General features: G+C 41.6%; 1 protein-coding gene across 2 annotated transcripts in view; it reads right to left on the reverse strand.

Moving 5' to 3' along the window:
* KIFAP3 (kinesin associated protein 3) overlaps nt 1-13,751 on the reverse strand; it is a 112,157-nt gene that overhangs the window by 50,503 nt on the left and 47,903 nt on the right. For both annotated transcript variants that reach the window (XM_063133506.1, XM_063133498.1), the window contains exons 12-16: nt 13,552-13,660; nt 11,913-12,025; nt 10,134-10,299; nt 7,441-7,566; nt 2,147-2,245 (exon numbers count right to left, since the gene is read on the reverse strand). In XM_063133506.1, coding sequence (XP_062989576.1) covers nt 2,147-2,245; nt 7,441-7,566; nt 10,134-10,299; nt 11,913-12,025; nt 13,552-13,660 — 613 coding nt within the window. The remainder of the gene's footprint in view (nt 1-2,146; nt 2,246-7,440; nt 7,567-10,133; nt 10,300-11,912; nt 12,026-13,551; nt 13,661-13,751) is intronic.

Here is a 13,751-nt window from a genome sequence, read left to right on the forward strand (position 1 = left end):
GCGACCCCTGTGAAAGGGTCATTCGACCCCCAAAGGGGTCCCGACCCACAGGTTGAGAACCGCTGAAATACACGTTTTTTAACATCAATCAATGTCCCTTCTTGAGAATTCAGCAGAAAGGGAACAGTACATCGTCCGGTGGTTGGGAGGTGGCTCACCATAGAACCCTTAGAGCACATTGTCCCCAAGGGAGCGGTTTGCACATCAATCATGGCTATAATGATGCCTGTATTAGATGAGTAAGCATTTTGCAAGGGAGAATGTAGGGGCCCATGTGGAGAAGGAAGAATGCAGACTACAACTGCAATCTCACCACATGTACACTGCCTGGAAGCTGAGTGAGAAAAAGCACCAGGGCTATTTGACTGTGCGGACTTGGAATTCCAGTTTTGAGGTATAAGTCTTCCCTGCTTTTTCAATTTGTCCTCCTGTTTTTCATAGATTTGCTTTGGTGATTGAACAATAGATGCTGGAATGTATTTTGACCATTTGATATTTTATATGTCTTCTTGCAAGTATTTTTTAAATGGTAAATAATGTGTATGGTGACTTTGCTTGTCTGTGAACGTCCGTTTAATTACAGCACAAAGCTACTTGAGCATACAATATCGACTAAGCCTGTTTTTGTGTGAGATAATTACTAATAGTTTTTGTTTCTTTTAAAATGTGAAATACCAGGATAATTATAGACATGCTGCTTTTGGGAATTTAAGAAAATAATAATAATGGGCACATCACACACTTTTTTTAAAAATGTATGTTTTGAAAACAGACTGATAAAGGAGTGGGGGGAGAGGAGAGAGAGTCTCAGCTTCTATCCTTCATTTGTGGCACTAAACCTGTTGGATTTGGAAATGGGACCTGAGAGCAACGACGATCTTTCCAAGAATGAGGAGGACTCTCTGGAAAGTTAACATTTGAGATATAAGAGACATAAATGCAAGAGAGTTTTTAACAAAGGATTAAGTCTGGTGTTATCATCCAAGTTAAAGAAATGGAGGTGTTAAATGTTCAATTAGTATATTCAGAAGTTCTCTCCGGCTTCTAATAACCCATGACAGGATTGTTTGCCATTATGCAACATTAAAAGCAAGAGACTGTACACAAACATGATGGCTTTAACAATGGCTTTAACTTGGAGTACAATACATATACTGAATTCTAAGCCAAACCAACAAATCCTCCATATTCTTGTGCTTCATTTCCCTTCCTAAAATCCAACAGCTCAGTGTTACTGATGGGGCAGACGCCAAAACATTTATATTAAATAATCTTCAGATGATCTCCCTTTTAATCATCCACTCTATTCATCTATAGATGTATTTATGCATGTTCCTTAAAGCACTGGTTCTCAAACTTTCTACCTTCAGGGAACCCCTGTGCACTCTTGTGTGTGTATTCAGCCTGAGTGGTGCACCTTGCACATGAGAACTGGCACAGTGTGTTGTGCTTGAATCATGTAAATGTAGGGGAGAGGCTGCTATGTTATGATGGCGGAGGAGACAGAAAACATTCTGTGGTCATATAGTGATGTGGGAAGACAGGTGATTGTTCCTCAAAGCTTTAGGGAGACTTTTAATGGAAGCTATGAATTCACTTACCATTAGATCCACCTATTTAGCCCTAGGTCCGCCTACAGTTAGTTGCCCTGCCAGCTGCCCACCAGTTGCCCTTGCTTTAAACAGTAGCCAAGAGTTTTTAGATTGGAGGGGCCATGGTTCAATGGTCTGGATGCAGAATGTCTCAGGTACAATCGCTGATATCTTTGGGTAGGGCTGGAAAAACCTCTGCCTGAAACCCCGGAGAGTCACAGCCAGTCATGTCAACAATACCACGCTAGATGTACCACTGGTCTGATTCAGTAAAAAGAAGCTTCCTATGTTCCTAAGATGCTACATCAATACTAATTTCAACTGCCTGCATAAAACAGGTCAACATGATTTTGGGATTCTTGGATAAGACAAGTAAATTTGAAGCTACCTCTTAAAATTATTTAAAGTACAGACCAGGTTTTCAATCAAATTTCCAATTGAAATTTGTAGCCCATAAACCCATAATTATTCTTCCTTGGAACAAGATTTAATACGTACTTTGCAGAACAAATAAAAGCCCTATAGCAAAGAATATTTGATCCAGAAAAGGATACGAGTCTCCTTGATGATGACATCTCTAGTGGCTTGATGAAAGACCATCTGATAAAACACATAAATGATTTGGCAGACAAACTCATCGTCTTCCTGCTGAGCTATACAAAAGGAAAAAAAATCCCCTGTCAAAGTTCAAAGTCTTGTGTTGAAGCATTTAAAACACGAAGGCAATACATTCATGTGAACATATGTACTATAAACACACAAATTTTAAGCTAGGACACCTTTTACTGAAGTCCAAAATAGTAGTTTTCTGAAAGTCTCTTAAGATACCCCCACCTCACAGAGGTAACTACCCTCCACTTTCCATAGTTACTTATAAAAGAGGAGAACAATTTAAATTAGTTTACATTCATGGCAGGGGAAAGGAGGCCACAAGCTCGATCCAGCTCATGGCAGTTCACCGTCCTGGTTTATAATACTCCAGTGGACACCCCCACTTCCTGGCCATGCTACTACATTGGGTCCTAACTGGCTTTTGATTGTGAGTTCGTGACAAGTACATATGAACTAAGATTCTTGAAAGTCTGCTGTTTTTGAAACTTATCTGTAGGAGTGATTTCATTTTCTTTTTATTATCTTGGACACAGTATACCACATTTCTCACCTCAATCAGATTTTGGAGGATGGGAGTATTCCACTTCCAGTTGGCTGGGAGTGGAATGCTCCACCCTCTTAACCTCAAGAATTATCCTTGGCTCTCTATCACAGCCATAAAAAACAGAGTGAAAATACCAACCTCTAAATCCAAACAGTACAGCAAAAAGGAAATGTGTCCCTGGTCTGATTGAAAGAAGAGGTGGCTCCTTCACAGGATTTTTTTAAAAATTCTACCTAAAGCATAACAGGCTACTGGACTCAGTCCTGAAGAAGGGTGATGGACAAAAGGCTGAAAGTGGTGCTTTGGAGGCAGGACTGTCCCTGTTTTAAGGGTACAGCTATATTTTTCACCCCCGTCTTATGTCTTGAAAGTCTAGCCATGATTTTTCCTGTGCAAAGTAGTATTACAAGGGAGCAATTTATAGGGGAAAGTGGCAGGTTGGAGGAAGGGTGCCTAATCTTTCCCCTGCCTATTTCCCACATTCCAACTACTTGCCCCCAAGTAGGCATTCTGGAGCTGTATGTGTGAGAGATGGGGTGTGTGCATACATGCCCCCCAGACAGTGTGAAAGCAGCTGGGGAGGGGAGAGAATTGTGGAAAGTGGTGTACAGAGAATGGTTTGAATATCCTCTCTTCCCAACTCTTCCTCTTCTACTGTGAGGTAGGGCCATGGGCAGCATTCTAAGGTGAACCAAGAGCTGTGGGAAAAGCCAGTAATCAGAACTGGAGAGTAAGTCAGAACCAAAAGGAAAACCAAGAACAGGTTCAAGGAGAAAGCCAGAAGTCAGGACCAAAGAACAATGAAGGCTACAGGATCAGACCAGAGCTCAGGAAGACCTTGCTGCTCAACTGGAACAAGAATCCCCCTTACAGTCCTTCCTGTCCAGGAAGATTCAATGACCAGCCATTGTAATAATACATGTAATAATAAATAAATGACACCATTTGCAGCCAGAGATCATAGGACTGGAATACAAACCCTCCAACATCTGTATGCAAATGATGCTCTCTTGGTGTCATTTTTCAGCCAAACGGAGGCCCTGGGTCTCTTCTGTTTGGAAAGGAGCCGTCTGGAGCTTATTACCCACTCCTACATAGTACGACTATTTGGCTTGTTGTTGTTGTTTATTCGTTCAGTCATTTCCGACTCTTCGTGACTTCATGGACCAGCCCACGCCAGAGCTTTCTGTCAGCTGTCGCCACCCCTAGCTCCCCCAAGGTCAGGTCTGTCACCTCCCGAATATCATCCATCCATCTTGCCCTTGGTTGGCCCCTCTTCCTTTTGCCTTCCACTTTCCCTAGCATCAGCCTCTTCTCCAGGGTATCCTGTCTTCTCATTATGTGGCCAAAGTACTTCAGTTTTGCCTTTAATACCATTCCCTCAAGTGAGCAATCTGGCTTTATTTCCTGGAGTATGGACTGGTTTGATCTTCTTGCAGTCCACGGCACTCTCAGAATTTTCCTCCAACACCACAGTTCAAAAGCATCTATCTTCCTTCCCTCAGCTTTCCTTATGGTCCAGCTCTCGCAGCCGTAGGCTACTACAGGGAATACCATTGCTTTAACTATGCGGACCTTTGTTGTCAGTGTGGTGTCTCTGCTCTTAACTATTTTATCGAGATTTGTCATTGCTCTCCTCCCAAGAAGTAAACGTCTTCTGATTTCCTGGCTGCAGTCAGCGTCTGCAGTAATCTTTGCGCCCAGAAATACAAAGTCTGTCACTGCCTCCACATTTTCTCCCTCTATTTGCCAGTTATCAATCAAGCTGGTTGCCATAATCTTGGTTTTTTTGAGGTTTAACTGCAACCCAGCTTTTGCACTTTCTTCTTTCACCTTCGTCATAAGGCTCCTCAGCTCCTCCTCGCTTTCAGCCATCAAAGTGGTGTCATCTGCATATCTGAGATTGTTAGTGTTTCTTCCTGCGATTTTAACTCCAGCCTTGGATTCGTCAAGCCCAGCACGTCGCATGATGTGTTCTGCATACAAGTTGAATAGGTAAGGTGAGAGTATACAACCCTGCTGTACTCCTTTCCCAATCTTAAACCAGTCCGTTGTTCCGTGGTCTGTTCTTACCGTTGCTACTTGTTTGTTATACAGATTCCTCAGGAGGCAGACAAGATGACTTGGTATCCCCATACCACCAAGAACTTGCCACAGTTTGTTATGATCCACACAGTCAAAGGCTTTAGAATAGGCAATAAAACAGAAATAGATGTTTTTCTGGAACTCCCTGGCTTTCTCCATTATCCAGCGGATATTGGCAATTTGGTCTCTAGTTCCTCTGCCTTTTCTAAACCCAGTTTGTACATCTGGCAATTCTCGCTCCATGAATTGCTGGAGTCTACCTTGCAGGATCTTGAGCATTACCTTGCTGGCATGTGAAATAAGTGCCACTGTCCGATAGTTAGAACATTCTTTAGTGATTCCCTTTTTTGGTATGGGGATATAAGTTGATTTTTTCCAGTCTGATGGCCATTCTTGTGTTTTCCAAATTTGCTGGCATATGGCATGCATCACCTTGACAGCATCATCTTGCAATATTTTAAACAGTTCAGCTGGGATACCATCGTCTCCTGCTGCCTTGTTATTAGCAATGCTTCTTAAGGCCCATTCAACTTCACTCTTCAGGATGTCTGGCTCTAACTCACTGACCACACTGTCTGAGCTATCCCTGATATTATCCTTCCTATACAGATCTTCCGTATATTCTTGCCACATTTTCTTGATCTCTTCTGTTTCTGTTAGGTCCTTGCCATCTTTGTTTTTGATCATACCCATTTTTGCCTGGAATTTACCTCCGATGTTTCTAATTTTCTGGAAGAGGTTCTATTGTCTTCTTCCACTTCCGCGCATTGCTTGTTTAAAAATAATTCCTTATCTCTTCTGGCTAACCTCTGGAATTTTGCATTTAATTGGGCATATCTCCCCCTATCACTGTTGCCTTTTGCTTTCCTTCTTTCTTGAGCTACTTCCAGTGTCTCAGCAGACAGCCATCTTGCCTTCTTGGTTTTCTTTTTCTTTGGGACGTTTTTTGTTGTCATCTCTTGGACAATGTTGCGAACTTCTGTCCATAGTTCTTCCAGGACCCTATCTACTAAATCTAGTCCATTACATCTATTCTTCACTTCCACTGCATATTCATTAGGAATATTAGTGAGCTCATATCTAACTGATCTGTGGGTCTTCCCTATTCTCTTTAGTTTGATTCTAAATTGTGAAATAAGAAGTTCGTGATCTGAACTACAGTCAGCTCCAGGTCTTGTTTTTACAGTCTGTATAGATGTCCGCCACCTTTGGCTGCAAAGGATGTAGTCAATCTGATTTCGGTGTCGGCTGTCTGGTGAAGTCCATGTATAAAGCCATCTTTTAGGTTGTTGGAAGAGAGTGTTTGTTATGCACAGTGAGTTGTCCTGGCAAAATTCTATCAGCCTATGTCCCGCTTCATTTTGTTCTCCTAGACCATGCTTACCTGTAATTCCAGATGTCATTTGACTACCCACCTTGGTATTCCAGTCTCCTGTAATGAAAATAACATCTCTTTTTGGTGTATTATCCAGTAGGTGCTGCAGATCCTCATAGAACTGATCTACTTCTGCTTCTTCAGCATCTGTGGTTGGGGCATATATTTGGATCACAGTGATGTTAAATGGCTTACCCTGAATTCGAATTGAGATCATTCTATCATTTTTTGGATTGTATCCAAGCACTGCTTTAGCCACTTTATTATTAATTATGAAGGCTACTCCATTTCTTCTGTGATCCTCTTGTCCACAGTAGTAGATCTGGTGGTGATCTGATGTGAAGTGGCCCATTCCAGTCCATTTCAGTTCACTGACACCCAATATATCTATATTTAATCTTGACATCTCACCAATAACCACATCCAATTTGCCCTGGCTCATAGATCTTACATTCCAGGTTCCTATGGTGTGTTGATCTTTAGAACATCGGATTTGTCGTTCACCACCAGCACCGTCGGCCGCTAGCCGTCCTTTCGGCTTTGAGCTAGCTGCGTCATCACATCTGGGGCTAGTTGAATTTATCCTCTGTTCCTTCCCAGTAGCATTTTGACCATCTTCAGACCTGGGGGTCCCATCTTCCGATGGTATACCGACATATCTCTGGCTGTACTGATCCATTTAGTTTTCACGGCAAGAATACTGGGGTGGGTTGCCATTACCTTCCCCAGGGATCGTATTTAGTCTGACCTCTCTACCATGACCTTCCTGTCTTGGGTGTCCCAAGCCAGACTTCTAGTTAGCCCAGGTTGAAGGAAGCTGGACCCAACTTGAATTATCACTGGCCTATTTGAGCAAGGAAGCAGGCAGAGTTTGCATTTCAAGCTCCAACCCTTTGAATACTCACCCCAACCTTAGTCTATCCTGCTATTAGACCTCCCATTAAAAAGATTATTATATTGTGTTGAAGTAAATGGCTCTACTTCATAAAATTCTTTAGTAATTTCTATAGATAGATCTTTTGGGGAGGTAGTGAGTCGAATTTCTTAAAGTTCTACTGAAAACCTTGCTTTCAGCATGCTGCTAAATTTGGTATGAATGAGAATCAGAAGACAATAAACAATTTAACTTATAATAAGCATTCACAAGGTAGGTTTCATTTTAATATTAAGTGCTTACGGACTTGTGGAAGTGGGAATTGTGTGCATTCCCACAATATTGCTGGGATACGTACCATTTAGCAGTTCAATAAGAGCTGGAATAATCCCAGATTTAGCTAGCAGTGCAGCACAGGAGTCATCCATGGATACAGTTCCAATCATTATTACCACTTCCAAGACAAGATCATCTTCTGCAGAACCTTATAAATTTAACAGAGAAACAAATCTCTTTTCTGGAAAACTCTGAGAACATCTTTCACTGTGCCAGGACAGTCCTGATAGTTATATGCAATCTCCCTCTTTGAAAGGGGATATATAAGCTGGTGCGGTTGACATCCAACCATCCCTTAGGTGAGAGCTGAGGGGTGGGGGCAATTGGCTAGGGTGAGAGACTGGTCATAGCCTGGATGGCAGCCTTGTGTGATTGCATAATTGAGTTATGTTGCTTGAGGAAGGAGGTATACTAGGCCTAATTTTAGGTTGCTGCTGCACTCCCCTACTGGCCTGGCTTACCTGTCTGATTGTACTGGCTTTTGATCCCAGGGGATGGGGGAGGAATGGGGTACCCCTACTGGTTTAATCTCAGGCAGAGGGAAATATGGGATTGGGGATTGGACATGTTAGGTAAGGGAAAGGCAGGAAAGATACTTGAAATCTGTCCCAACTTTTGGTCTGTCCCCCATATCTCAAGATCCAGGTTGCCCTATCAGCCCACCCAATGATTTGCTGGTGCTGCTTCTGAATGCCAGGTCAATCCACAATAAAGCAATCACTATTCATGACTTGATTGTGGGTGGTGTGCATTACTGAGACCTCGGTGGATGAGCTGGGAGGAGTGGATATGTCTCAGCTCTGTCCACTTGGGTACTCCATGCAGCACCAGCTGAGACTGGAGAGCCAGGGGGGAGGAGCTGCCATCATCCATAAGGATTCCATCTTTCTCACAAGGAAACCCATCTGTCCTAGTACCAGTTTTGAGGGTTGTACCTTGTTCTGGGCCAAAGAGACTGAACAGGTATGCTGCTGTTATACCACCCGCCCAGTAGCCTCTCTGCCTGAGCTGGCTGGGGTGGTCTCAGAGGTGGTGTTAGAGAACTCCAGGACTGTTGTTTTCGGGGACTGCAATATTGATGCCAAGGCTGTCCTGACAGGGCCTGCTCGGGGCTTCATGGCTACCATGACAACCATGAGGCTATCTCACTCAGTACGTCATTGCCAGACACATGTAGCAGGACATACCCTAGACCTGGTTTTTACTGTTGGTCGGATGGGGAATGATCTGTTTTTTGGGGGGGCTTTCAACAACTCTGTTGTCATGGACAGATAATTTCCTTGTGAAATTTGGTTTGCTGGTAGCAGAGCCTCCCTGGCAGGGCTGGGGGACCGATTAAGATGGCCCCCCACCAGAGACTTATGGAATCCGAAGGATTCCTGAACGCTTTGGGGGATTTTCCTGCTGATAGGGCTGGCGATTCGGTTGAGGCCTCGGTCTCATATTGGAATGGTGAGATGGGAAAGGCCATTGATACAATTGCTCCTGAGCACCCACACTGGTGCTGTGGAGTCCGTAATTCACCTTGGTTTACAGATGTTCTACAGGCAATGAAACACGCTGGACGACGGCTAAAGTGCAGGTGGTGTAGGTCTCAGAGCAAGTATGACCAAAGTTCTGCAAAAACTGTTTGGAGTTGGGTGCCATCAGTATGCTGATGATACTCAGCTCTATTTCTCCTTGTCATCAGAGTCAGCTGGGGCAGTGAAGGTGCTGGACCAGTGCCTGAAGGCTGTAATGGGCTGGATGAGGGCCAATAAATTGAAGATGAATCCTGATAAGACAGAAGCTCTGTGGATTGATGGTTCCTGAGTCTGGGAACTGGGTAAGTGGTCTAACCTGGATGGGGTTGCACTCCCTCTGAAGGAGCAGGTGTGTAGCCTGGGAGTACTCCTAGATTCATCTTTGTCACTGAAGGCCCAGGTAGACTTCATGGCCTGGAGTACTTGGGGTCAGCTTTGGCTGATCCACCAGCTATGGCCTTTCCCGGACAGGGACAACCTAGCCACAGTAGTACATGTGCTGATAACTTCCTGATTAGACTACTGCAATGCATTCTACATGGGGCTGCCCTTGAAGGTAACTTGGAAGTTGCAGCTAGTGCATTTCACAAAGACCATATAACACTGGTCTTAAAGGAATTGCACTGGCTGCCTATATGCTTCCAGTTGGAATTCAAGGTATTGCTAATAAAATTTAAAGCCCTAAATGGCTTGGGACCTTGATACTAAACAGAGTGTCTCTCCTTATATATGCCTGCACGAGACCTGAGATCTGTTGGAGGATCCCTCCTCCACGTCCCACCAACACAAAACATACACTATGGTGTGACATGGGAGAAGGCTTTCTCTGTTGTGGCACCCTAGCTATGGAATGCCCTCCCCTTGGAGGCCCAACTGGCGCCGGCACTGACCTCATTTCAGTACCAAGCTAAAACATAGCTTTCTAACAAAGCCTTTGATGGCTAAACTCACCAAGGCTGCACTTCGTTTTAATTGTTTCTATTGGTTTTAAATGATATACTGGTTTTAGCTTCATTAATGATTTAATTTGTTTTTAAGCTGTGTATATTTATTGTTTTATACTGTTTGTATGATTTTATCTATATGCTGCCCTGAGAACCTAGTGATATAGGGGCAGGATACAAATGTTTTAATAAAATAAATGAGAGAGAGAGAGAGAGAGAGAGAGAGAGTAGTTATTCATAATACAGACCTGGCTTTAATTTATCTTTGAGGTATGGTACCATTTTGTATTCTTTCAGCACAAGCTCCCAATCCAAATCAGGCAAAGTCAAATTGGCCAGTGTTCCTAAGCATTCTATAACAAATTCCTCTTCTTCATCATTGGATATCTGGGCAGCTAGGTCACCAACATAATCCTAAACGAACAAACTTGTTTAGCAAATATACTGCATACATATAAAAGACAAGACAGTGGGGGAAATCAATGAGAGCAATTCTATTAACATTGTCTGAATCCACCCCACTTTTCTGCCTAGCTCATTAATAAACTGAACTTAAACCATTAGTGATTTACAGCAGTCTTTAAGGTTATTTACCCACCCACCCATTCTAAGATCTTTCCCCCCTTTTCAAAGACCTTTCTTAGACCTTTCAGAAAGCCTTTGGGGATTCTGAGCCTCTGAAAATTTCTTACTACTGACGATAAGGGGATTTTTTTTTTAGTGCTAGGTTGTTTTGATTACTTTTGTATTTGATGCTGCTAGTCACTTTTGAATTCCTAGTTGAAAGGAAAGCAGGGTATTTTAATAAATTAATGGTGATAATTGCTGTTCACTATTCAGTTCGTTGTTTATCCAATACAACAGGAGTGCACTTTGGCAATTGAGACCCTTAATTGTTCATCCTGAGTTAGCTTAAATGAAAGTGTTTTTGGTGCTAAACTCACACAGCTCATTGAAAAATGTACTTAAAAGCTATAAAAGTATTTATATGAAATGCTAACTATACTTTTAAAAATACATTAGAAATGCATGTTCAAGACACTTCAAATCCATTAACAAAACAACTTTGTGAAGCAGGCCTATTATTATTCTTTTTATGGGAATGCTGAGACTGAAAGATAATGGCTTCCCTATTACCACCTAGTAAGTTTGTGACAAAGCTGAAAACTGAACCAGGGACTTCTCAGTTCACAATTCAGATATTTTGAAGCACCCACAATTTTTTAAAATTAAAGATCCATCTCAACAAAGACTAATCTTACCAACAGATGATAGCCTAACTCTTCAGAAGACACCTTCAAGGTGTTTGCCATTTATTACGTTAAGAACATTTTTATAGACTGTACACTTAACCAAGTGATGCAAACAGGCAAAGCTAGGATAGCAGTGACTATGTTTTGCAAAGTTATTGACATGCAATAGTTATGAACTGAAAAAGTGAAAGGACTAACAGTATAAAGTCCCTGAATTCCAGAACCCTATGGAACTCCAAAAGAATTAAGTCATATGACGTGAAGGCATTTGCAAATTAGTGTACAAAAAAAGATCAAGTGCTGTATGCAACATGGAAGTTACTTCACTGATTAATCCTGTTCAGACATAATGGCGGTATTTAACAGAAACTTATGGTTTAATTAGCTCACAAACTGCAGGGATTGCACTGAACAAGAGCCACTTCCAGTTTCCAGCAACAACTTAAAAACGCCACAATCATAGGTTGTTTCCATGACATCCGAACCTGGGCACTTGGGGTTGTTTGTGGGTTAAACAACTCCAAGTTAACCCAAAAACAAATGATGGGTTAACTTGGGGTTGTTTAACCTGGGTTTAGAGATCACAGAAACAACTTATGAATGCCGCATTTGTAGGTTATTGCTGGAAACCAGAAGCAGCTTGCGACAGTGCAATTAATTACTCCATGAACTGCTGTTGAACATCTGAACATGGTCACTATCCCATTTCACCTGCCTAGAACAAGCCCCTGCCTCATGAAAGGATGGAAGTTAATGAGAAGTGTAAATGCTTACAATAAACAAAGTTTTGGTTGGCCCATCATGCTGAGAGATGTTCCTAATCATCTTCATCAATAATGGGTCCTTGAATTTCAGTGCTCTCTTCATCAGCATTTTCAGCCCATTTCCTGAAAAGAAACATCACAAACCAAAAATGGAGGGGAAATGTATGAATGATTATGTTTTGCATTTTAACAAAGAGGGAACCCAATCCATTTATACTGTTAATGATTCACAGTGCTTGGTAAAAATTTGCTATAAGTAAAAACTCTGTGGGCTGTTTTGTAATTTTCATAGTATTTTTTTTTCTAATTTAGGGCGTAAACCTATTGAGTTGCTGCCCATTAGAAACAAGCGTCCAACCTTGGCGGCTTCTGAGTATCAAATAGAGCCAAATTTTACCTCTCTATCTTTTTTTAAAAAAAAAGTATTTTCCTGTAGTTGGGCCTCTGAGCCCATTTAAAGGAGTCGCACTGCTGGGAATGGGGGTAGGGCGGGTGAGGTGGAGAGGGTATAGGATTTCTTCTCTTCCCGCCCACCAGAATGCCCCCTTTTTGTGCTGAGGCTGTTATTATCTATCTGAGGCTGCTTTTGCAACCTCAGAAAGCAGGTGCTGCAGTTCTTTCCGGGGCAGCTGGGAGGGACTGGATCTTGGAAGTTTGCCTCCCAAAATTGTAGCCACATCTACAGGTTCAGGAGAGGAGATCCGAAAAATCCTTCACCCCTGGGATGCTCTCCCAGACATCACAGCATTCTGCCCTTAACCCTCATTATCTTTTTCTCATTTTTAAACTGTTTTTATTATTTCTGTTACTTATTTAACTTTGTTCTGGTTATAACTGTTTATTAACTCAATATTTTAATAGTTCTTTCTAACATGTTGACATAAACTGCTTAGATTTTGTTATATCAAGCCTTTATACAAGATTAATAAATTAATTAATAAATACAAACTCTTTTTGCAAAATTAAACAAGAGAGATTTTTCTAAGGGAGCACGGATAAATAAAAGACATTTATTAGACTAAATTATTGTTTTCACCAGCATATGTCTTTTCAGTGCCAGAGGGATGAGGTGCCTGCTATTTTTCCAGTCCTTATTATTAAAATTCTAAATATAAAATTCAAAGTATACCGACTCACCATATTACTAAAAAAAATCTAATGAGGAATTAAATTGCAATTTATATATTTAGATGTACAAATCACCAAAATGCATTACCTACATTTTCACATTACATTTTTTTAAAAAATCTTTACAAGTGGCCAAATTAAAAATCAGAAGGGATGTGGGTGGGGTGGGCAGAGGAGCAGGAAGAAAATCTGAGGAATGGCCTCTCTCTTTTTACCCATTTTCATTCCTGTACCTCTCAACCCATGAGGGTTAGTTAGTTACTCACTCACTCTGTTTAATCACAGATACAGAAGATCATTTGAGAAGCTGGGTAAAATAATTGTCCCAGATAACAGATATATACAATTCCCACACATGAAAAGACTCATTGTATTATTTAAACTGGAAAGAATTGTGTTAGCAAAGAAACAGATGATTACAGGTGGACTCATAGTGCTTTTTACACACTCAAATCCCAATTCTTTCTAGAGACAGTTCTCATTCGTTATGTTAGTACACCAAGCATCTGTTCAATCCTCACCTTCACAAATGAGTTGTACGTTCCTCTTGTTAGCAGCTAAGTTAATGCAGAAGGAAATGAGCTCCAGGTCAACACGTTCATCAGGACACTCGAACAGCATTTTCATTAACTATCAACATATGAAATTGAAACGAATGAGATTTTCCAAAAGAATGGCAATATATTTGGGAGAAGCACTAAAGAGCATCTCTCTTCAAAAG

The sequence above is a fragment of the Elgaria multicarinata genome, chromosome 1 (assembly GCF_023053635.1).
Source record: "Elgaria multicarinata webbii isolate HBS135686 ecotype San Diego chromosome 1, rElgMul1.1.pri, whole genome shotgun sequence".
NCBI classification, from domain to species: Eukaryota; Metazoa; Chordata; class Lepidosauria; order Squamata; family Anguidae; genus Elgaria; species Elgaria multicarinata.